This window comes from Schistocerca cancellata, chromosome 10 (genome assembly GCF_023864275.1).
Source record: "Schistocerca cancellata isolate TAMUIC-IGC-003103 chromosome 10, iqSchCanc2.1, whole genome shotgun sequence".
Lineage (NCBI taxonomy): Eukaryota > Metazoa > Arthropoda > Insecta > Orthoptera > Acrididae > Schistocerca > Schistocerca cancellata.
The window spans coordinates 50,952,402-50,976,733 of NC_064635.1; the positions used below are offsets into that span (position 1 = coordinate 50,952,402).

Sequence of the window (24,332 nt, forward strand, 5' to 3'; positions counted from 1 at the left end):
TTCTTGCAACGGAGTACCGCAGGGTAGGAGGGGCCCTCTGGCGGTCACGTTCCCCCAACCACTTCCCACCTGTGCGGAATTCTGGCGTTAGCGATAATAGAGGGCGCTGATTATGTGCAGCACTAAATTTTCTGCCATTTGTGCCGCCCTTAGCGATTTGTTTTATGTTGTTTAATATTACCCGGTGCAGTATCAACGGTGTTTAATATTTATGTCACTGTCTAGAATATTGGCACTAGAGCATATGTCAACCATTGTTTTTTAACTCTTCGTCTTTTTAACAATATTACTTTTGTCGTGTTCTTCCTTTTATTGCTTTTTATTACTGTATCACCGTTTATACTTTATAAGCTTATTACAGACTTTAACTATTGTATCCCCCTTTTATTTTCGCTGTTTCAATTAATTATTGAAAACTAGTATATGCCGACATTAGCGACATCTGGTCAACTTATTACACAAACATCTTGTGTCTACTGTACGGCAGCTTGTTTTAAACAGTAGTTTTACTGACAACATGACTCGTGCATGTGATGTGATTCACATGTATTTGACGATGCTGGTGCTGATTCCGCATTTAACATTTGACGATGCCACTATGGCTGCAGTATGTAAGGACTTTGTTTTTATGAAACAGGTATGCCTCTTCATATTTAAAGCGCACAAATGTAAATTTTGTCAGTACTACTTTTCAATATGCTCTATGTATTGTTCTTAAGCTGTATACAGTTTGCGAGTGTATTTATATTTTTCCCATTTTTGCTGCAGATTTGATGATGGTCATTAAAGACCGAAACCGGTAATCTGTTAAAACAAAAAAGATTGTGACCATAGACGTAAATTGAAGGAAACTTATTCCCTAAATGGCTTGAGGCAAATGGCGAGATGGATCCTTTGAAAGGGCACGGCCGACTTCCTTCCCATCCTTCCCTAATCCGATGACTTCGCTGTCTCGTCCCCTCGATACCCCCCCCCACCCCCCACCCAAATCAACAAACCAACCAATCGAATAATTAAAGATAAAAATAATATCAGCTACTGCCTTGCTTGACGCAGAAAATCAGAGGAGACCTGAACTGGATAATGGGGGCGGTGGGGCGAGGGGGGAGGGGGGGGGGGTTCGAACCTCTTTCCTCGTATCAGATCAGTGCATAAACATGACGTGGGTAGGTCCCAGTAGTAAACATACCTATAATGTCGATATGACGTGCGTAATGTCGTCGTGGGTTGTTCAGGTTGAAGGGACGTTCATAACTTGGGAGAAATCTCTGTAGTTCTTCGAACCAGAGTCGACGATAGAAGCCGTACAGCGCGTCGGCGAGACCAAACATTACTGATGCCTCTGGCTGCTGCTCCTGGCATTGTGCAGTAAAGTCGTCACGGAAGGAGAGGTACTTTCCGTGATAGGACAGCAGGTGATCATTCAACAGCGGCAGCCTGTAACATACAAGCCGCACGGTTAAAATTTAAAAAAAAAATAATAATAATAAAATCATGTGCACTGTACGCATGAACGTGAAAATATACAGAATGAATTTTCACTCAGTAACGGAGTGTGCGCTGGTTTCACAATACCTATCGTTTTAAAACGATATGGTTGGCTGGGACTCAAATCTGGGACCTCTGCTCTTTTATTGTGACGAATTACAATGAACTTCAGAGTTATCCGGCCCTCCTGCGGAGGTTCGAGTCCTCCCTCGGACCTGGGTGAGTATGTTCTTCTTAGCATAAATTAGTTTAAGGGGGACAGGACGTCGAACGGGTCGACTTGGAGCAGGAGAGGCACCACAGGACATTTTAATTTACACTGTCTGTACTTTTACAAATAAATTCATAAAACTTTGTCAGCATGACCAGGAAGGATTCAGTATTCACACTCATAGCAGTGGAAGTGCAAAAACATAACAAAATAAATTTTTCATCATTTTTTCACCTACTTTTGGCTGCATTTGTTGCCAAAGGACATTTTTCTTCACAAGTAAGAGAGATCCAGAATGAGATTTTCACTCTGCAGCGGAGTGTGCGCTGATATGAAACTTCCTGGCAGATTAAAACTGTGTGCCCGACCGAGACTCGAACTCGGGACCTTTGCCTTTCGCGGGCAAGTGCTCTACCAACTGAGCTACCGAAGCACGACTCACGCCCGGTACTCACAGCTTTACTTCTGCCAGTACCTCGTCTCCTACCTTCCAAACTTTACAGAAGCTCTCTAGGAGTGCTAGTTCTGCAAGGTTCGCAGGAGAGCTTCTGTAAAGTTTGGAAGTTAGGAGACGAGGTACTGGCAGAAGTAAAGCTGTGAGTAGCGGGCCTGAGTCGTGCTTCAGTAGCTCAGTTGGTAGAGCACTTGCCGGCGAAAGGCAAAGGTCCCGAGTTCGAGTCTCGGTCGGGCACACAGTTTTAATCTGCCAGGAAGTTTCAAGTAAGAGAGATACTTTTATGAATTTTGCACCATCTGTAAGTACGGTTTGTATTCTGCGCAAAATTCATGAAAGAATCTCTCTCTTACTTGTGAAAAAAACGCCCTTTGCAACAAATGCAGCCAACAGTAAGCGAAAAAATGATGAAATTTCATATCTAAAAAAAAATTATTTTGATATGTTTTTGCAGTTCCACTGCTATGAGTGTGAATCCTGAATTCTTCCTGGTCATGCTGACAAAGTTTTATGAATTTATTTGTAAAAGTATATACAGTAGAAAATAAAATGTCCTGTGGTGCCTCTCCTGCTCCAAGTCGGCCCGTTTGACGTCCTACCCCCCTCAAGTAGTGTGTAAGTCTAGGGACCGATGCCCTAAGCAGTTTGGTTCCTTAGGAATTCACACACATTTGAACATTTTTTACAAAGTTATCCAAATCTTGGTGCAAAGCTGTACACATTCTTAAAACTATTTACATAAAGAACAGAAATTTTCAAAAAGGCGATAACTAATACCAGTGCACATTTTGTTTCTGCAAGAATATATATACAGGGTTGTCAGAATCAATCTGAAAAGCTTGTAAGGGTGTTACGTGGTAGTTTGTGCTGAGAAAGAATTGTTAAGAAAAAAATTCGATACACTATGTGATCAAAAGTATCCGGACACCCCCCAAAAACATACGTTTTTCACATTAGATCCATTGTACTGCCACCTACTCCAAGGTACTCCACATCAGCGACCTCTGTAGTTATTAGACATGCGTGAGAGAGCAGAATGGGACGCTCCATTGAACTCACGGTCTTCGAACGTGGTCAGGTGACTGGGTGTCACTTGAGTCATACATCTGTACGCGAGATTTCCACACTTCTAAAAACTTCCCTAGATCCACTTCATCAGGATCCACTGCAAGTACTATGACAGTTAGGCAGGAGGTGAGAAGCCTTGGATGTCATGGCCGAGCGGCTGCTCATAAGCCACAACTCAAGCGGGTAAATGCCGAAGGACGCTTCGCTTGGTATGAGGAGCGTAAACATTGGACGAAGACATGGCTTAGCCACAGCCTGGGTAATGTTTCCAGAATGGCAGAACTGGCAGAAGTAAAGCTGTGAGGACCGGACGTGAGTCGTGCTTCGGTAGCTCAGATGGTAGAGCACTTGCCCGCGAAAGGCAAAGGTCCCGAGTTTGAGTCTCGGTCGGACACACAGTTTTAATCTGCCAGGAAGTTTCCTATCAGCGCACACTCCGCTGCAGAGTGAAAATCTCATTCACAATAGAATATTGACTACCATACACAGTTTCCCTGCTCGTGCATTGGTGCACGAAGCAACCTGTCGACAGAGGACGCAATAAATAATGTGATTTTGACTGATTATTGTCGTTATAGATGCCTTAGACAGCCTCCGGTGGCCGTATTCGTTTCCTCGCCAGAGGGAATTGGAGTGCCCAGCGTGTCTGTACAAATGTCTGGAAGATTACTACCATGGCAGGCAGTCGCTAGTGATGCAACAAGGCTGTCCCAGGGGTTAGTGTGCGATCCACTGTTTCTGTTGGCCTGGAGTCATTGCTACAGATATAGCGCAACCGCAGTAATTATGTGGACTGGTGGAGTTTTCGGATGACCTACTGTAAATGGTGACATTACAGCTATACACGTTGCGCGTAATGCTGTCGTCCATGAACTGGAAGGACGTTACCAAAGCTCCACCGTTGCCACTAGATTTCTACTGCTCCTGATAGTCCTACAGTCTGCGACTTCGCACCGAGGTCCAACCGGCAGTAACCATGTAACTTACGCCACCACCTCAGCTCCTTTCTCTACAGTCACATAATGGTTCTTCACCAATAATTTCTTACCCTTGCCCGTTCTATCGAGTGTTTTACCACTCACAAGCTCCAGTTTTGAAGCTTCTACACCAGCGCCTCCTCCAAATGCTCCTGCCTCAGCATGGTCCCCTGCACTGTCACTGTCATAGGCTCCACCACCACCGGCATCACCAAAACCATCTCCAGTCCCAGCACCACGACTCGCCCATCGTCAGTTCCATTGCCTGCGCCTGAAGTTGCAACCGTATTCGGCACCACTGCACCGACCATCACGACCTCCTGTTAATGTCCCTGCTTACATCCAAGTAGTGATGATGATGTTTGGTTTGTGGAGCGCTCAACTGCGTGGTTATCAGCGCCTGTACAATTTCCCAACCTTTGCTCAGTCCAATTTCGCCACTTTCCTGGATGATGATGAAATGATGAGGACAACACAAACACCCAGGCATCTCGAGGCAGGTGAAAATCCCTGACCCCGCCGGGAATCGAACCCGGGACCCCGTGCTCGGGAAGCGAGAACGCTACCGCGAGACCACGAGCGGCGGACATCACATCCAAGTAGTGCCACCTACAATCCCACAAACCTGATCGATGCAGTCACACGTCCACACGGACGAAATAGCGCAGATAACCCACGAGCCTACAGTAAAATAAAATAAAATAATTTACTGGACTCATAGACATGAAACCTCTCAACTATCATTTTCCAATATACCCACATATACTTTCCAGTTCACCTCCCTCAGCTTTTAGTCTTCATGCTGTCCTTACAGTACCTAAATTCCAGAACCCTATTACAGTAAATCCAAAAATATTTCCAAAGTACATAAATATCCATCGACCCCATTTGTACACCCACCTACTCTGCAGGTCTTCAGCCTTTGGTTCCAGAGCTACCCTAAAGACAATGTCCCATCATCTCCCCAGATGACAATATGATCTACACCACTCATCAACACTTACCATCTAATGCATGAAATGTATTCTCAGTTGCGAATATGGACTACCATCAGCTGTATAATGGAATGACGACATGGAAAATTTGTGCCAGACTGCGACTCGACCCCCAATTTCCCGCTTGTGGCGAGTGGTCGCCTTGTCGTTTGGCTATCTGAGCGGGATTCACGACCAGATCCAAACTTTCGTATGTAGTCAACCATGCGTATCGTAGTTCGGAATAACACAGGTAGTGCAATATCACACTTACTATCGAGATCATCGGTGTCAATCTTCAGATCACAGTGGAGGAGGCTTGCAGAAAATCAACGCCAGCATATATATATATATATATATATATATATATATATATATATATACACTCCTGGAAATTGAAATAAGAACACCGTGAATTCATTGTCCCAGGAAGGGGAAACTTTATTGACACATTCCTGGGGTCAGATACATCACATGATCACACTGACAGAACCACAGGCACATAGACACAGGCTACAGAGCATGCACAATGTCGGCACTAGTACAGTGTATATCCACCTTTCGCAGCAATGCAGGCTGCTATTCTCCCATGGAGACGATCGTAGAGATGCTGGATGTAGTCCTGTGGAACGGCTTGCCATGCCATTTCCACCTGGCGCCTCAGTTGGACCAGCGTTCGTGCTGGACGTGCAGACCGCGTGAGACGACGCTTCATCCAGTCCCAAACATGCTCAATGGGGGACAGATCCGGAGATCTTGCTGGCCAGGGTAGTTGACTTACACCTTCTAGAGCACGTTGGGTGGCACGGGATACATGCGGACGTGCATTGTCCTGTTGGAACAGCAAGTTCCCTTGCCGGTCTAGGAATGGTAGAACGATGGGTTCGATGAAGGTTTGGATGTACCGTGCACTATTCAGTGTCCCCTCGACGATCACCAGTGGTGTACGGCCAGTGTAGGAGATCGCTCCCCACACCATGATGCCGGGTGTTGGCCCTGTGTGCCTCGGTCGTATGCAGTCCTGATTGTGGCGCTCACCTGCACGGCGCCAAACACGCATACGACCATCATTGGCACCAAGGCAGAAGCGACTCTCATCGCTGAAGACGACACGTCTCCATTCGTCCCTCCATTCACGCCTGTCGCGACACCACTGGAGGCGGACTGCACGATGTTGGGGCGTGAGCGGAAGACGGCCTAACGGTGTGCGGGACCGTAGCCCAGCTTCATGGAGACGGTTGCGAATGGTCCTCGCCGATACCCCAGGAGCAACAGTGTCCCTAATTTGCTGGGAAGTGGCGGTGCGGTCCCCTACGGCACTGCGTAGGATCCTACGGTCTTGGCGTGCATCCGTGCGTCGATTCGGTCCGGTCCCAGGTCGACGGGCACGTGCACCTTCCGCCGACCACTGGCGACAACATCGATGTACTGTGGAGACCTCACGCCCCACGTGTTGAGCAATTCGGCGGTACGTCCACCCGGCCTCCCGCATGCCCACTATACGCCCTCGCTCAAAGTCCGTCAACTGCACATACGGTTCATGTCCACGCTGTCGCGGCATGCTACCAGTGTTAAAGACTGCGATGGAGCTCCGTATGCCACGGCAAACTGGCTGACACTGACGGCGGCGGTGCACAAATGCTGCGCAGCTAGCGCCATTCGACGGCCAACACCGCGGTTCCTGGTGTGTCCGCTGTGCCGTGCGTGTGATCATTGCTTGTACAGCCCTCTCGCAGTGTCCGGAGCAAGTATGGTGGGTCTGACACACCGGTGTCAATGTGTTCTTTTTTCCATTTCCAGGAGTATATATATATATATATATATATATACTAAATGAATGGTACTGTGAATGTTATGGCTGTGGACGATGTCTTATATAAGACATCGTCCACAGCCATAACATTCACAGTACCATTCATATATATATATATATATATATATATATATATAAGTCATCGTCTACAGCCATAACATTCACAGTACCATTCATTTAGTACATATTTTCTCAGAATCCACTTGGAGCAACAACCAGTCAAAAAACAGAGCCTTCGCTTGTTTCCAACGCCATACAGTCAAACCATCGAAAGCTGATCTGCAAGATGGCCGTACACCTCCACAAAGACTCTCCTACCATCCAAAGATTTAGTCGGACTTGTTACCACAGTCCTCAGAAACATTCACACTATTGAACTTCCCCAAATCCTACACCAGTTCACCCCAGCTGCCCATTCAGTATGCCACCTCTATGTAACCACCACCTACACTCACAATCAATTGCACATTCTACAGCTTATCAATAAAAGTTATCTCAACCCAAATGGTAGCGTATCAGTTCATTATTCTTCACCAAACATCTGTTCCAGAAACGTCCAGCTCACCAACATGCTCACCCGACAGTCTACCCATGGTTTTACTGCGTCACACTGTCTGCTTGTCTCCGATAACCTATAGCGAACCAGTAACCTACACACAGTAGCAATGCCATACGCTGAACAGTGGAGCAGTAACCCTACACAGTAGCCACACGTCAAAAACACACCCACATAGCTAAAACTCTGTTCAGACACCCTGCTGAACACTTTCAAAGGCAGTGAGTCGAGCTAATGAACCTTGTTCTTTTTGTGATCTACTCTGGCTGGACCAAACGAGACAACACACTGTAGCAATGCCATACGCTGAATAGTGGAGCAGTAACCCTTCACAGTAGCCACACGTCAAAAACTCTCCCACATAGCTAAAACTCTGTTCAGACACCCTGCTGAACACTTTCAAAGGCAGTGAGTCGAGCTAATGAACCTTGTTCTTTTTGTGATCTACTCTGGCTGGACCAAACGAGACAACACACAGTAGCAATGCCATACGCTGAATAGTGGAGCAGTAACCCTTCACAGTAGCCACACGTCAAAAACACCCCCACATAGCTAAAACTCTGTTCAGACACCCTGCTGAACACTTTCAAAGGCAGTGAGTCGAGCTAATGAACCTTGTTCTTTTTGTGATCTACTCTGGCTGGACCAAACGAGACAACACACAGTAGCAATGCCATACGCTGAATAGTGGAGCAGTAACCCTTCACAGTAGCCACACGTCAAAAACACCCCCACATAGCTAAAACTCTGTTCAGACACCCTGCTGAACACTTTCAAAGGCAGTGAGTCGAGCTAATGAACCTTGTTCTTTTTGTGATCTACTCTGGCTGGACCAAACGAGACTACACACTGTAGCAATGCCATACGCTGAATAGTGGAGCAGTAACCCTTCACAGTAGCCACACGTCAAAAACACACCCACATAGCTAAAACTCTGTTCAGACACCCTGCTGAACACTTTCAAAGGCAGTGAGTCGAGCTAATGAACCTTGTTCTTTTTGTGATCTACTCTGGCTGGACCAAACGAGACAACACACTGTAGCAATGCCATACGCTGAATAGTGGAGCAGTAACCCTTCACAGTAGCCACACGTCAAAAACTCTCCCACATAGCTAAAACTCTGTTCAGACACCCTGCTGAACACTTTCAAAGGCAGTGAGTCGAGCTAATGAACCTTGTTCTTTTTGTGATCTACTCTGGCTGGACCAAACGAGACAACACACAGTAGCAATGCCATACGCTGAATAGTGGAGCAGTAACCCTTCACAGTAGCCACACGTCAAAAACACCCCCACATAGCTAAAACTCTGTTCAGACACCCTGCTGAACACTTTCAAAGGCAGTGAGTCGAGCTAATGAACCTTGTTCTTTCTGTGATCTACTCTGGCTGGACCAAACGAGACTCAGATTGCTCCCCATTAACTCAGGTAAGTAACTGAATTTGGCACACAATGGATTGCATATGAGGGAAGAATGGCCATTCTGAATGAGTTCTGGGTCTCTGTTGTTACAAAATTATTAAAGATTAATAGCTATGGTTGGTCTATCTACAGAATTGAGGTTATTGGTCCAGAATGACCACTGTTTTATTTACTCTTTAGGAGCATACACACATGAAGGACACACAACGAAATGGCTAATAAAATAAAAAAAAGGAAGTAAAAGTAGTGATAATTGGTCCATGTAACTCAGTCTTAAGCCACCCATTCATAGGCAGACTGGTCGGCTGACCCTCCTCCCCCTCCAAAAAGACAATCCCCCCTCCCCACTGAGCAGGTCACTAACAGTGTGAGAGTACACTGCCTGTGACTGTGCGGCAAGGCCTACCTCCATACTTTCCTCCACAGACGGAGTGTGGGACGGCAGACAGTGGTCAGGGTAAGCCGTTAGAGGTCCCCTGGTAACCCAACCCACCCAGACCACACATCAGACGGCTATAAAATCGCCCACACAAACAGGTCAGGAAAGATGTGCTCAGCAGGGGAGGTTGGCTGACTGGTTGGCCTATGTATGACGACTGTCTCAACAGTTTGTCACCCAGAAATGCATATACTGCTTTTGAGTGCATAATGACAGGTTAAATCATACCATGCAACAAAGTTTAGGCTTCACATGTAAATACACTCCTGGAAATGGAAAAAAGAACACATTGACACCGGTGTGTCAGACCCACCATACTTGCTCCGGACACTGCGAGAGGGCTGTACAAGCAATGATCACACGCACGGCACAGCGGACACACCAGGAAGCGCGGTGTTGGCCGTCGAATGGCGCTAGCTGCGCAGCATTTGTGCACCGCCGCCGTCAGTGTCAGCCAGTTTGCCGTGGCATACGGAGCTCCATCGCAGTCTTTAACACTGGTAGCATGCCGCGACAGCGTGGACGTGAACCGTATGTGCAGTTGACGGACTTTGAGCGAGGGCGTATAGTGGGCATGCGGGAGGCCGGGTGGACGTACCGCCGAATTGCTCAACACGTGGGGCGTGAGGTCTCCACAGTACATCGATGTTGTCGCCAGTGGTCGGCGGAAGGTGCACGTGCCCGTCGACCTGGGACCGGACCGCAGCGACGCACGGATGCACGCCAAGACCGTAGGATCCTACGCAGTGCCGTAGGGGACCACACCGCCACTTCCCAGCAAATTAGGGACACTGTTGCTCCTGGGGTATCGGCGAGGACCATTCGCAACCGTCTCCATGAAGCTGGGCTACGGTCCTGCACACCGTTAGGCCGTCTTCCGCTCACGCCCCAACATCGTGCAGCCCGCCTCCAGTGGTGTCGCGACAGGCGTGAATGGAGGGACGAATGCAGACGTGTCGTCTTCAGCGATGAGAGTCGCTTCTGCCTTGCTACCAATGATGGTCGTATGCGTGTTTGGCGCCGTGCAGGTGAGCGCCACAATCAGGACTGCATACGACCGAGGCACACAGGGCCAACACCCGGCATCATGGTGTGGGAAGCGATCTCCTACACTGGCCGTACACCACTGGTGATCGTCGAGGGGACACTGAACAGTGCACGGTACATCCAAACCGTCATCGAACCCATCGTTCTACCATTCCTAGACCGGCAAGGGAACTTGCTGTTCCAACAGGACAATGCACGTCCGCATGTATCCCGTGCCACCCAACGTGCTCTAGAAGGTGTAAGTCAACTACCCTGGCCAGCAAGATCTCCGGATCTGTCCCCCATTGAGCATGTTTGGGACTGGATGAAGCGTCGTCTCACGCGGTCTGCACGTCCAGCACGAACGCTGGTCCAACTGAGGCGCCAGGTGGAAATGGCATGGCAAGCCGTTCCACAGGACTACATCCAGCATCTCTACGATCGTCTCCATGGGAGAATAGCAGCCTGCATTGCTGCGAAAGGTGGATATACACTGTACTAGTGCCGACATTGTGCATGCTCTGTTGCCTGTGTCTATGTGCCTGTGGTTCTGTCAGTGTGATCATGTGATGTATCTGACCCCAGGAATGTGTCAATAAAGTTTCCCCTTCCTGGGACAATGAATTCACGGTGTTCTTATTTCAATTTCCAGGAGTGTATTTAAATCATCTTCATCATGGTTGAACCCACTTCTTCAGGATGAAATATCAAGTCAAGTAGTCTAATCAAGTTTTAAAAAACTAATTGAGAACATCTAATAATTCTCCTCCCACAACAATTCACATTTCAAGCTATTCTCACCAAAATCGACAGTTCAAATCAGCAAAGCCTGCGTCCACTGTGACCTGCTGACAGCAACAACCTTTCACTCATCAGGTGACGAGCTTACTCTCAAGTCCAAGTCTCTGCCGCTCGTCTGGGTCTTTCGATGGAGTGTCTTCCTCCGCTTTCCCAAACAGTTGTCTTCCTCCACATCCTCCAAACAAATCTCCCAAATTTTACGCTCGTCTCTGCCACAGAGTCTCCCACAATGATCTACACAAACATTACTCCCCCAATGAGAAGTCTCAGCCAAAGACTATCCAATGAAATTTTTGGAAATAGAGCTCCAACATCCTACCTAGCAGATACCTCTTAAGCCACCCAATGAGGTTCTATGACGTGTCGTGAGAGAGAAAATTATTGAGTTGCTGTTCATATGGTTCTGCGTCCAGAGAGTGCCATCCCTCACCAAAAAAAGGAGAAAAACTTTAACAGAAACTGCTACATAGCTTTCTTGACTTGGTCATTGACTTGCTGTTCATATGGTTTCGCGTCCAGATGGCGCCATCTCCCGCCATATGGTTCTGCGTCCAGAGAGTGCCATCCCTCGCCAAAAAAAGGAGAAAAACTTTAACAGTAACTGCTACATAGCTTTCTTGAGTGAACATTTCAAGATTGCTATCGTTTGCCCTGGATGGCTTCCTCTACCTTTACTGGAAGGTGAAAAACCACTCGATTGAGAGCTCCTTACTAACAGGGATAGGAGCTCATAAAATAATTTACTTTGCATTTTCCAGACATAGGCCATTGTTCCCAAACTGAGCTTGTTAGGAATTCGCCCCTGCTGTGCTGGACAAGTGTGTAATTCTTTGGGCCTGGAGCCTCATTGGATGACACGGCACATTGTGACAAAGCGGCGTTACTGGCAGATCCTACAGCCTGATATGCTGTCAGTGCCCTGCCCTTTCAGCAATGTAGAAATCGTCCCGCCCTTAGGGAAATGCCTGTCACCTGCAAACGGATTTCCAGATCACCTGTTCCATGGCTCATCCACTTCTATTGTGGTGGTGTGCAACTCATTAAATAAGGACACACAACTAAACAGACGGGGAGAACAAAACGAGATGTGTGTCAGTGACTGGATCCTCACAAACGTTATTATTCTCCATGATACTGGGGAACAGATTTCTATAAGTCGGCTCAGTTGTCAAAACAGAATTCCATAAATCGGTACAACAGAAATGAAATGTATCAGGCTGCCCTAGGTTGATTTGTTTCAACTTCATCCTGAGAATGTATTTTACCTCCCTAGTAGCCACCAGTGCCACCATTTATATCTGTCCAATAGAATTTCTTCATTCACATTCATCAGACCTTCTTCACATACTGTTGTTGCTTATACGTATCTGTACAGCAGTTCCACCACTGAATTCAACTGGGGATGACAGTTGTTCATCTACATTCTGCGATATCTAGTCGACTTCCTTGATGCACCCATCTTCAAAGTGAAACCTCCAAAAACCTCCTCAAATATATAAATGCAGAAGTCCTTTATCGAAATGGAAGCGATCATTCCAATGGTCAACCGTAATCATCCCACCTTCAAACCTGCCCACAGTAACCCACATAAAACAATCCAAGAACTCCACCACAAAATCTGGAATGCTTACAGAGAATTTATCCATATTCACATCAGAAGCCACGCTGCCACCCTCCAGACCATGAAGATACCTCCAACACTACTTCTTTCCTGCAATAAAACTTTACTGCAGCTGTAAGCTCTCTCTCTCTCTCTCTCTCTCTCTCTCTCTTTCTCACACACACACACACACACACACACACACACACATTCCGTGTATCCCACAGAATCTCCGCACGCCACAAGGTCTTGCAACATACTAAGAATTCTGCAGCCACTACTGCCATTTTCTTCACACCCATCACTGGACACACAAACCCATCACTGGCAATTACACATACACGATATCGTTGAATTGAAAATGAAATGTTCGTATGGCATTATTGGCCAACAGACCCCATCTGGACTAGTTTGACCACCTAGTGTAAGTCTTTCTGTGTGACGCCACTTCGCCGGCCGGTGTGGCCGTGCGGTTTTAGGCGCTTCAGTCTGGAACCGCGCGCCCGCTACGGTCGCAGGTTCGAATCCTGCCTCGGGCATGGATGTGTGTGATGTCCTTAGGTTAGTTAGGTTTAAGTACTTCTAAGTTCTAGGAGACTGATGACCACAGATGTTAAGTCCCATAGTGCTCAGAGCCATTTGAACCATTTTTGACGCCACTTCAGTGACTAGCACGACGATTATGATGAGATGAAATGGTGAGGACAACACAGAGTCCTCCGGAGGAGAAAATCCATGATCTGGATGGGAATCAGGCCCAAGTGTCCAGGATCTAGAAGCAAGAACGCTAACCCCTAAACCAGTAGTAGCAGACCGCGATATCCTCAATGCCGAAACATCCCAGCACTGGCGACAGACATGCTCCAAAATCGATACAACACGACCCACAAACTCAACTGTGGACTGGAAGGCTTCGCATTGACTTATTAACAACAATTCTTCCCTTATCACCCACTCCTTGTTAACAACCTGCTCCTCCCTGAAAATGCAAGTAAAGCAAAACTTTTCGCTTGTTACCCACAAGATAGACTCACCGTCCTCGAGATTCCAAACTTCATTGCTCCATGGCCCCGCAAGTCCTCCAGTGGCCAATCATATCTGTTGCCCTATGCTTGCAACTTATAGTATTTAGCTCTATGCTATGAACGGATTTAAAGACACAAAAAAATTATGGCCACAACCAATGTTGTTTAATCCTCATCGCTACGTAGCTGCCGAGCGGGATTAGCCGAGCGGTCTGAGGCGCTGCAGTCATGGACTGTGAGGCTGGTCCCGGAGGAGGTTCGAGTCCTCCCTCGGGCATGGGTGTGTGTGTTTGTCCTTTGGATAATTTAGGTTAAGTAGTGTGTAAGCCTAGGGACTGATGACCTTAGCGGTTAAGTCCCGTAAGATTTCACACACATTTGAACATTTTATTTATTTATTTATTTAATTTTTTTTTGCTACATGGCATTTTTATTCGTTTACTGATACCCACATGACTTGTGGACGCTCTTCCTCATCGAAATGATGCCGTTATATAGGCTATATGCGATAGATGGTGAATTTCTCTTATTTCAGCCAATGACCAAAAAAATTTCGGTCCTTTGACTACCGGTCTTGGTCAGCAATGACCATCTTCAGATCTGGTTTATAACATGTTCTAATGTAATAAAACCAACGACACGTAATAAAACAGATCTGAAGATTGTCTTTCCTGACAGAACCCGGTAGCCTAAGGGCCAAAAGTTTTGTGATCAGTGGAGGAAATAAAAGAAATTCCTTCTACAATTCCTGGATCACTGTTTTAGTCCGCGACCAAGTCGCAACTTGTGATAAGCGATATTACACGGTATCAGCTTGATTTCTCCTGTAGGTGACTATTTTATCTTTATTTTATTTACTAATTTATTTATTTATTTTCGTTGCGTCTGCATAGTTCCGTGCAGTTGTATTACGGTGACAACATATTCAACTTTCTTGTCAGGTAACACAAGCTTTCACAGGTTATCAGTATTTCGATAAATAATAAAAACTTTAGTAGTGTTTTCGCTAGTCCGAGTAGTAACAGTCGCTGGTTATGGGTGGCTCTACTCAGCCGCTGCGTAATATGTAGCCCATTTTGAGACAAAAGACAAACACAGAAACTGAAAACTAATCGTAATCTCAAAGCGACTAATTGTTGTAGCCGTCTCCTCTGCTACTGTCAATCCTTCACATTTGATTACACCGTCCTCCGTTAAATAATTTCAGTAGCTCACCTAATAGTAAATAAACGTTCGTGAATCATGATGAATTGGACAAAGGTTTCAATACAAACTGGTTTATACCTTATTATATACTTCCCAGGCTTGTTCACGTCCTCTTCCACCTTGTAGTTCGCTATCTGCTCGCTGATACGTTCCATATCCTGTACCCAACCCCATAATTTCGTGTCCAGCATGTCTCTCAGATGTTCCATGTTATTAATCCACCCTTGGAGCTGGGTGTCATTAGTCTGTTTTTCCTGAGACACACAGAAAATAATTCGATTTACTTGCATAATATTCACAAGCAGCAGCAAATCTTAACTTATAATTACAGGTACCGCAATCACAAAGCATTTAAATTAATGCGGGCGCATGACTACACATACAGTTTTACGCAGGCATTGCGATACTAATGCAAAGTAAGTCTCCAGCGATGTCTTACGGAACACACACAATTCTCAGCCTATAAGAACAGACAAGAGAGCGGCAGTTATTTCTAGGTAGTTACGATACAAACGTTTGAATGTATGAATGCATTCTGTCGAGGTAAGAAGCCTGAATATAATGTTCTACGATTTACAGCGGAGTTGAAGTTGTACACGCAAAGGCAGCTGCCGTTGTTGGGAGACCGGAAATATTAATTTGAGCTTTCGAATGACCTTCTAAAAGAGAGTCCTCCTAAACATGTCTCGAATCTTAAACATTTGACGGAATGTAGCACAGTTTCAGACTGGGCAACGTAAGTCTGTCGCTGTTATTCTGTATTGGTGTTTGTAGACAAGTAATCATACCCAGGATACGAACAAACACCTATAGCTGTGTGTTTCATTCTTTAGTTATAGTGACATTATGACGCTATGGTAAAGGAACTACAGTGGGAGGAGGTATATTTGTGTGAATCACGTCTTTGAATTTTATTCTCAGAGCAGACTTTTGTAAGTGAGAGTGATACAGGTAACCAACACATTCAGAATTCATTTTAAAACAATTTATATCCAGGAAAAAGTAAATAAAGATATTAAATTATTCTGAACAGTAGTTACCGTTTGCTAAGCAATGGTCATTTCTCAAGTATTTTGCCATCAATTTTAAAACCATATAATAGTCTACTATTTTCTGAAAGTATTTGTATGGAGTGTAGCCATGTATGGAAGTGAAAAGTGGAAGATAAATAGTTTAGACAAGAAGAAAATAGAAGCTTTCGAAAGGTGGTGCTACCGAAGAATACTGAAGATTAGGTGGGTAAACCACGTAATTAATTGGGAGGTACTGAATATAATTGGAGAGAAGAGGTATTTGTGGCACAACTAGACTAGAAGAAGGGATCGGTTAGTAGGACACAGGGCAGAGTAGCATGGAGAGCTGCATTAAACCAGTCTCAGGACTGAAGACCACAACAACAGCAATAGTATACTTTCTTCAAAGGAGAATTTTTCATGGCAATAAAAAGCTGAATTATGTGATATCAATAGAACGTTTCCTACCAGTAACCCAGATGCATTTCGTGAATTTAGACTATTTCTTGGCAGTTTAACTGAAACAGAAAGGGAGTGCTCCCACATTTTCCGAAGCAAATGAATTAATATTACATTAGAAAAGTAATGATGGTTAATGGAAAATCTCATATAAAGATGTGAAACAAATACTAACAAAGAGATAGAGGGGCTGGCCAGTACTTATCTCAGCACAGCCGATAGATACACAAAACAGAATAGAAAATTTACATATCCTACCTTTTGGAACTTTGTTCCTTCGTCAGGGAGGAGAGAGGCGAAAAAAGGGGAAGAAGGGGAAAAGGGGAAGAAGGGAAAGTGGATTCAGTTACTCACAACCCAGGTTATGAAGCAACAGGGGAAAGGTAAACAGGGAGGATAGAAAAGATGGAGGCATGGGTGTCAGAGGGAAACCAAAGATATTCTACTGTAAGAACTGTGCCAGCTTCAAACCAAAGAGGATGCATACAAAAGTATATAGTATAAAGATAAACACAAGTGTTTAGGATGAAAAGATGTGTGTGTTTATCTTTATACTATATACCTCTTTACATCTGTATGCATCCTCTTTGGTTTGAAGCTGGCACAGTACTTATAGTAGAATATCTTTGGCTTCCCTCTGACACCCATGCCTCCATCTTTTCTACCCTCCCTGTTTACCTTTCCCCTGTTGCTTCATAACCTGGGTTGTGAGTAACTGAATCCACTTTCCCTTCTTCCCCTTTTTTCTCCTCTCTCCTCCCTGACGAAGGAACAAAGTTCCGAAAGCTAGGATATGTAAATTTTCTGTTCTGTTTTGTGTACCTATCGGCTGTACTGAGCTGAGGTAAGTACTGGCCATCCCCTCTATCTCTTTGTTAGTATTTGTTTCACAGAAGTAATGATGGATAAGAACACTCTTTACAACAACTACACCATCACACAAAAATTTACGCGCCACGTACATAATCAAACACTATAATTATGCTGGGAATATAATCTCTGACCCCGCTCCTCCAGCCCCAGGTAGTAACAGATTCCAAATAAGCAAACACGTAAATGGCAAGATAAAATACGACACAGTAGTACGTCGACCTATCTCCAATGATTAAGTAGCCAAGAGATTTATGCTTGTACAATAGGGACTAATGCTAAGTTTCGTAAATCTGTCAGGCAAATTCTGCGAAAGTACAAGAAATAAAGACACAAACAACTGTATCCTCTATCCTTATGCATTGCAATCTTGTGCTCTCAGTCTAATAACCCCACAATGACCGAAGACGTACTGATAGGTTAGAAGTCTTGCAGTGAGGTAGCATTGCAGTCTCAAAAGTAAAGATAACAACAGTGTGAGCCAGGTATACACTATGTGATGAAAAGTATCTGGAAACCCCAAAAATATATGTTTTTCATAATAGGTACATTGTGCTGCCACCTACTGCCAGATACATATCAGCGACCTCAGTAGTCATTAGACATCATGTGAGAGCAGAATGGGTCGCTCCGAGGAGCACTCGGACTTCTAACGCGGTCAAGCGATTGAGTGTCACTTATGTCATACGCCTGTACGCAAGATTTCCACACTCCTAAACATCCCTGGGTCGACTGTTTCAGATGTGATAGTGAAGTGGAAACGTGAAGGGACACGTACAGCACAAAAGCGTACAGGCCGACCTCGTCCGTTGACTGACAGAGACCGCCTACAGTTGAAGAGAGTCGTAATGTGTGATAGGCAGACATGTATCCAGACCATCACATAGGAATTCCAAACTGCATCAGGAAGCACTGAAAGTACAAGGACAGTTAGATGAGAAAACTTGGATTTCATGGGCGAGCGGCTGCTCATAAGCCACATATCACGCCGGTAAATGACAAACGACGTCTCGCTCGGTGTAAGGAGCGTAAACATTGGACGAGTGAACAGTGGAAACAAGTTTTGTGGAGTGACGAGTCACGGTACACAATGTGGCGGTCCGATGGGAGGGTGCGGGCATGGCGAATGCTCGGTGAACCTCATCTGCCAGCGTGTGTAGTGTCAGCAGTAAAATTCGGAGTCGGTGACGTTATGGTGTGGTCATGATTTTCATGGAGGGGGATTGCACCCCTTGTTGTTTTGCGTGGCACTATCACAGCGCAGGCCAACATTGATGTTTTAAGCACCTTCTTCCTTTCCACTGTTGAAGAGCAATTCGGGGACGGTGACTGTACCTTTCAACACGACCGAGCGCCTCTTGATAGTACACGGCCTATGGCGGAGCGGTTACACTACAATAACATCCCTTAATGGACTGGCCTGCACAGAGTCCTGACCTGAATCCCACAGAACACCTTTGGGATGTTTTGGAACGCCGAATTCGTGCCACGCCTCACCGACCAGCATCGATACCTCTCCTCAGTGCAGCGCTTCGTGAAGAATGGGCTACCATTCCCCAAGAAACTTTCCAGTACCTGACTGAACGTTTGCCTGTGAGAGTGGAAGCTGTCATCAAGGCTAGTGGTGGGCCAACACCATATGGAATTCCAGCAGTACCGATGGAGGGCGCCACGAACTTGTACGTCATTTTCAGCCAGGTGTCTGGGTACCTTTGATCACATAGTGTACATGAAACAGACTCTGAGACTGACTACGCAATGCTGTATGTGTGTCGTTTTCTTATCCCTTCCGCATACAACACAGATAAAAAGAGGAAATAAAATATCACTCACCATGAGTTTGAATGCCAGTGGTATGAACAGCTGTGAGAGTGTCGTCACACCCACTGATAGCAACTGCGCAGCGTCTCGGGTGTAGCTGGACAGGTGTTCCAGGTAGACCGGCACCTCGGCCTGGAACTCTGGACATAAAGACAGACTACGTACTAGTGAGCAACACAATGCATCAGATTTCTGTACAAGTGCAATTTTCATCTTCTGCCAGCATCAGCTTAAAGAGTGTACGTGAGTAGAATATACTTTCTAGACCTGGGCCAATATAAACTATAGGAAACAGTAAGGGTCACTCTTCCACAACATATGGTGTAGGGTGGTGCCTGACGCAGGTATTCACGCACAAGATTAAGGTCTCACACTTTCATACCTGTAGGAAAGGTGTTTGTTTTCTCCATGCGTCCAAGCTTCACTGTTATTCATAGCCTAGACGAAAGATGTTTTATCACAGATAACCTGAAACCTTGTGAGTTGCTATTCGTAGATGCTTTACTTTTTTGCAATGTGGAAAACCGTTCAGATGTATTATTCACTCAGCAATAAATCAGTGAGATATGCTTTGTAGGTAGTGGTCTGCCTAAACCAGTTGATTATTTGTAGGAAGCCACTTAGGAAATGTAAACATATTTTCGCCATACAGTTGTAACTAGTCTGAACTTAACTGCTATAGTATTTACAGCTGACCTGCTTTTGGAAACATGAAAATCTATTAGTTAGATGTTAACATATATCCCCCCTAATATGTGGGAAGCACTCAGTCAGCAGGGATTTTTATAGCAGACCAAAGAAAATTCATTTGTCAGGAATGTGGGACTTGTTCCACAGAATACGTTTTGTGTCAAATAATAAATCTGGAATTGATACTTGTACATAATCCTACTAAAAGATGAGTAATGATATGTGGCCATTGTGGTGCAGTTGTAGTAATCATGGTAGGTACCACAAAGAGTTATGGTAGCAGGTTCATTCCACAGACGCAGATCTTAGATTTTCTGTATCACCAAAGATTCCAACAGTAATTCCCACACGGCTAAATGCGGTACAGTGACCACACACTACTTTTATGATGTTACCCACATTGCATTGCAAAAATAATGTACATACCACCAATAAGCAATGTGTCATCGAGCAGGTAACTTTGACACCATGAACTGTCAAACTAAATGGCCACCATTCTCTAAGTCACGCCAATGTACTTCTGTATTTGTGTGCGTATAGTGTGCTATGTGTGCATTATTTAACTCGATTTCTATTTCCAGATGATGTTGTCGAGTACCCATTGTGGACGACGTCTCAGCAGCATCATATAACAATTTACAATACAGTTTTCACCTTGAGTCAAGCCGAAGTAATGTCAAGATTGTAATGCCGTCTGATGGCGAATTCAGCCCTGCTGAGATACTTGAAAACCCATCTTATAGTGGCATTGAAGTGATATTGCTTCCCACAGAGAGATGTAGACTGTTTGATAACTCAGTTGTGATTTGTGGCAAGTTTTCCTCGAAATGCTCAAACACTTACAGTAGTACAGGTGCTCACAAGATCAAACTTCTTAACGAAATACAATCGACTCACATGCAGGAACCGTCACTGAAGAATTTAATGTAATCCAGCTATGCTATTCAACATGCATTCCATATGAGATTGATCTGGCTGCCTTATGTTTATAGCATCCGCGAAACATTGCACAAGAATTTACTATAACTGTCGCAGGAAACTCCAAATCCTGTGGAAGATGAGGCTCAATATTATGATGAAGGTTGCTCATCAATACCCAGAATTATGTACTTCATGCTGGCATTGAATGGTGTTCTTATTTGTGCATGTGTATATATCTGCCTATATTCAGAAATAAAAAGTATGTATGTGTGTGTGTGTGTGTGTGTGTGTGTGGTGTGTGTGTGTGTATGACATTTGAGTTCATTTTTCCTATATAAACTCATGTATGCTAGTATAATGGTGTGGTACTCGCCATGAACGGTAGGACGTAACATCCACGTCACCTATTAGTCTAAAAATCTGAGAGAACAACAGAATGGAAAAAAATAGGTCACTATTGCCACACAGCATCAGAACTACAATTGCCGATCAGTTGCGTTGTGGGCAGACAAATGTTCTTGTGTCCCTACTAGTGGATTCTGATGGTGTTTGCTTTGAAAATGTTTATTTCTTTTCAAAAGCATTATGGAACCCAAACGCCAAATACGAGAGGAGATACTTTCAAACGTTGACAAAATTACATATAAACCTATTACCGAAAGTGGCAATGTCCACAATCTGACAGGGTAAAACCTAATGCTGTGTTTGTATTCGACGATGTCACAGTGAAAAATCAAGATCAAACACGAAAATACTTCTGCTTTGGCAAGCAAAGAGAGGTTGATGTCTCCTACCTAAGTCAGACGTATTCTTGGATATCAAAGCAACTGATAAGAGATAATACCAAAATTGTGACTGCTTTCAAACGGGATAATATGAATTTAAAACACGTTTATGAGGCACTTGTAGGACCCGAAATGACATTCGAAGAATTTACAACTTCATGCGGAGATTGCTAAAATCAGGTTTCTGTTTATCCATAAAACGAGGCAATTGAGTGTTGGTCGATACCGGAGGAACTTTCTCGCGGGCTTCCCGAGCACGAGGTCCCGGCTTCGATTCTTGGCGGGGTCATGGATTTTCACCTGCCCTGAGATGACTGGGTGTTGCTGTGTCTTCACCATCGTCATTCACCCCTCTTATGGTTGTAGGAAGGCAAAGGCAAACCACCTCCATTAGGACCTTGCCTAGAACGGCGGTGCGGGTCTCCCGCATCGTTCCCCTACGCCCTGTCAAGCAGCATGGGAGTTCCTTTCCATATATATATATATATATATATATATATATATATATATATATATATATATGGAAAGGTGTTCTTATTTCAATTTCCAGGAGTATATATATATATATACTCCTGGAAATTGAAATAAGAACACCGTGAATTCATTGTCCCAGGAAGGGGAAACTTTATTGACACATTCCTGGGGTCAGATACATCACATGATCACACTGACAGAACCACAGGCACATAGACACAGGCAACAGAGCATGCACAATGTCGGCACTAGTACAGTGTATATCCACCTTTCGCAGCAATGCAGGCTGCTATTCTCCCATGGAGACGATCGTAGAGATGCTGGATGTAGTCCTATGGAACGGCTTGCCATGCCATTTCCACCTGGCGCCTCAGTTGGACCAGCGTTCGTGCTGGACGTGCAGACCGCGTGAGACGACGCTTCATCCAGTCCCAAACATGCTCCATGGGGGACAGATCCGGAGATCTTGCTGGCCAGGGTAGTTGACTTACACCTTCTAGAGCACGTTGGGTGGCACGGGATACATGCGGACGTGCATTGTCCTGTTGGAACAGCAAGTTCCCTTGCCGGTCTAGGAATGGTAGAACGATGGGTTCGATGACGGTTTGGATGTACCGTGCACTATTCAGTGTCCCCTCGACGATCACCAGTGGTGTACGGCCAGTGTAGGAGATCGCTCCCCACACCATGATGCCGGGTGTTGGCCCTGTGTGCCTCGGTCGTATGCTGTCCTGATTGTGGCGCTCACCTGCACGGCGCCAAACACGCATACGACCATCATTGGCACCAAGGCAGAAGCGACTCTCATCGCTGAAGACGACACGTCTCCATTCGTCCCTCCATTCACGCCTGTCGCGACACCACTGGAGGCGGGCTGCACGATGTTGGGGCGTGAGCGGAAGACGGCCTAACGGTGTGCGGGACCGTAGCCCAGCTTCATGGAGACGGTTGCGAATGGTCCTCGCCGATACCCCAGGAGCAACAGTGTCCCTAATTTGCTGGGAAGTGGCGGTGCGGTCCCCTACGGCACTGCGTAGGATCCTACGGTCTTGGCGTGCATCCGTGCGTCGCTGCGGTCCGGTCCCAGGTCGACGGGCACGTGCACCTTCCGCCGACCACTGGCGACAACATCTATGTACTGTGGAGACCTCACGCCCCACGTGTTGAGCAATTCGGCGGTACGTCCACCCGGCCTCCCGCATGCCCACTATACGCCCTCGCTCAAAGTCCGTCAACTGCACATACGGTTCACGTCCACGCTGTCGCGGCATGCTACCAGTGTTAAAGACTGCGATGGAGCTCCGTATGCCACGGCAAACTGGCTGACATTGACGGCGGCGGTGCACAAATGCTGCGCAGCTAGCGCCATTCGACGGCCAACACCGCGGTTCCTGGTGTGTCCGCTGTGCCGTGCGTGTGATCATTGCTTGTACAGCCCTCTCGCAGTGTCCGGAGCAAGTATGGTGGGTCTGACACACCGGTGTCAATGTGTTCTTTTTTCCATTTCCAGGAATATTGAAACAACAGATGAATTACACAAGGCAAGGAAAGGCAGCACATTCGTCTCTACATTAAAATGAAAATTCAGACGTCGTTGAAGTGCGCAAGGCTCTCTAGGAGAAACTACGATTTGGAAAGAGGCCGGTCACTGAAAGAAACTTTTAAACCTGTTACAGAATCTGTCAAACGATATTAGTAGGTAATAGTAGGTTAAAAGAACAGAAGAAGAAGAATTATAATGTACTGGTGGTGATTTCATTCAACATTATATTGATAGTACGATAGATAGAATGTACTGAGTGAGCAGGGAAAAAACGTATATCCTGGTTGCTCAGCCTGAAAATTTAACTAAGAATTCTATACATATTGGTAATAGAGAATTATTTGAGGAAATCAGCAGACCATTTGCCGGTATAAGCGGTTGTTAACAACCCCTGACATGATTTCAACAACTGTAAAATGTTTGACCAACAGTCAGGAGGTGGTGTTTGAAGTCATCACTGTCGCAAAAATCTACTGATACCAGTCACTGAATGCTGGCCTCTATTTTCATTGGACCAGAGGCGGTAATCTTCCTACACATCGATCAGCGGCTTGAAGAAGGCGTAATATACCGCCGAAACTGGTAAGCCAATGAAACAACAAGATGGAAATTTGGACGGCTGATAGGTGTTTGATTTGACGTCTTCTAATTCTAAGTCCGCAGCTCGTGGTCGTGCGGTAGCGTTCTCGCTTCCCG

General features: G+C 45.5%; 1 protein-coding gene across 1 annotated transcript in view; it reads right to left on the reverse strand.

Moving 5' to 3' along the window:
- LOC126106413 (uncharacterized) overlaps positions 1 to 24,332 on the reverse strand; it is a 94,109-nt gene that overhangs the window by 20,647 nt on the left and 49,130 nt on the right. The window contains exons 4-6 of the mRNA XM_049912689.1: positions 19,236 to 19,363; positions 15,139 to 15,314; positions 1,190 to 1,437 (exon numbers count right to left, since the gene is read on the reverse strand). Coding sequence (XP_049768646.1) covers positions 1,190 to 1,437; positions 15,139 to 15,314; positions 19,236 to 19,363 — 552 coding nt within the window. The remainder of the gene's footprint in view (positions 1 to 1,189; positions 1,438 to 15,138; positions 15,315 to 19,235; positions 19,364 to 24,332) is intronic.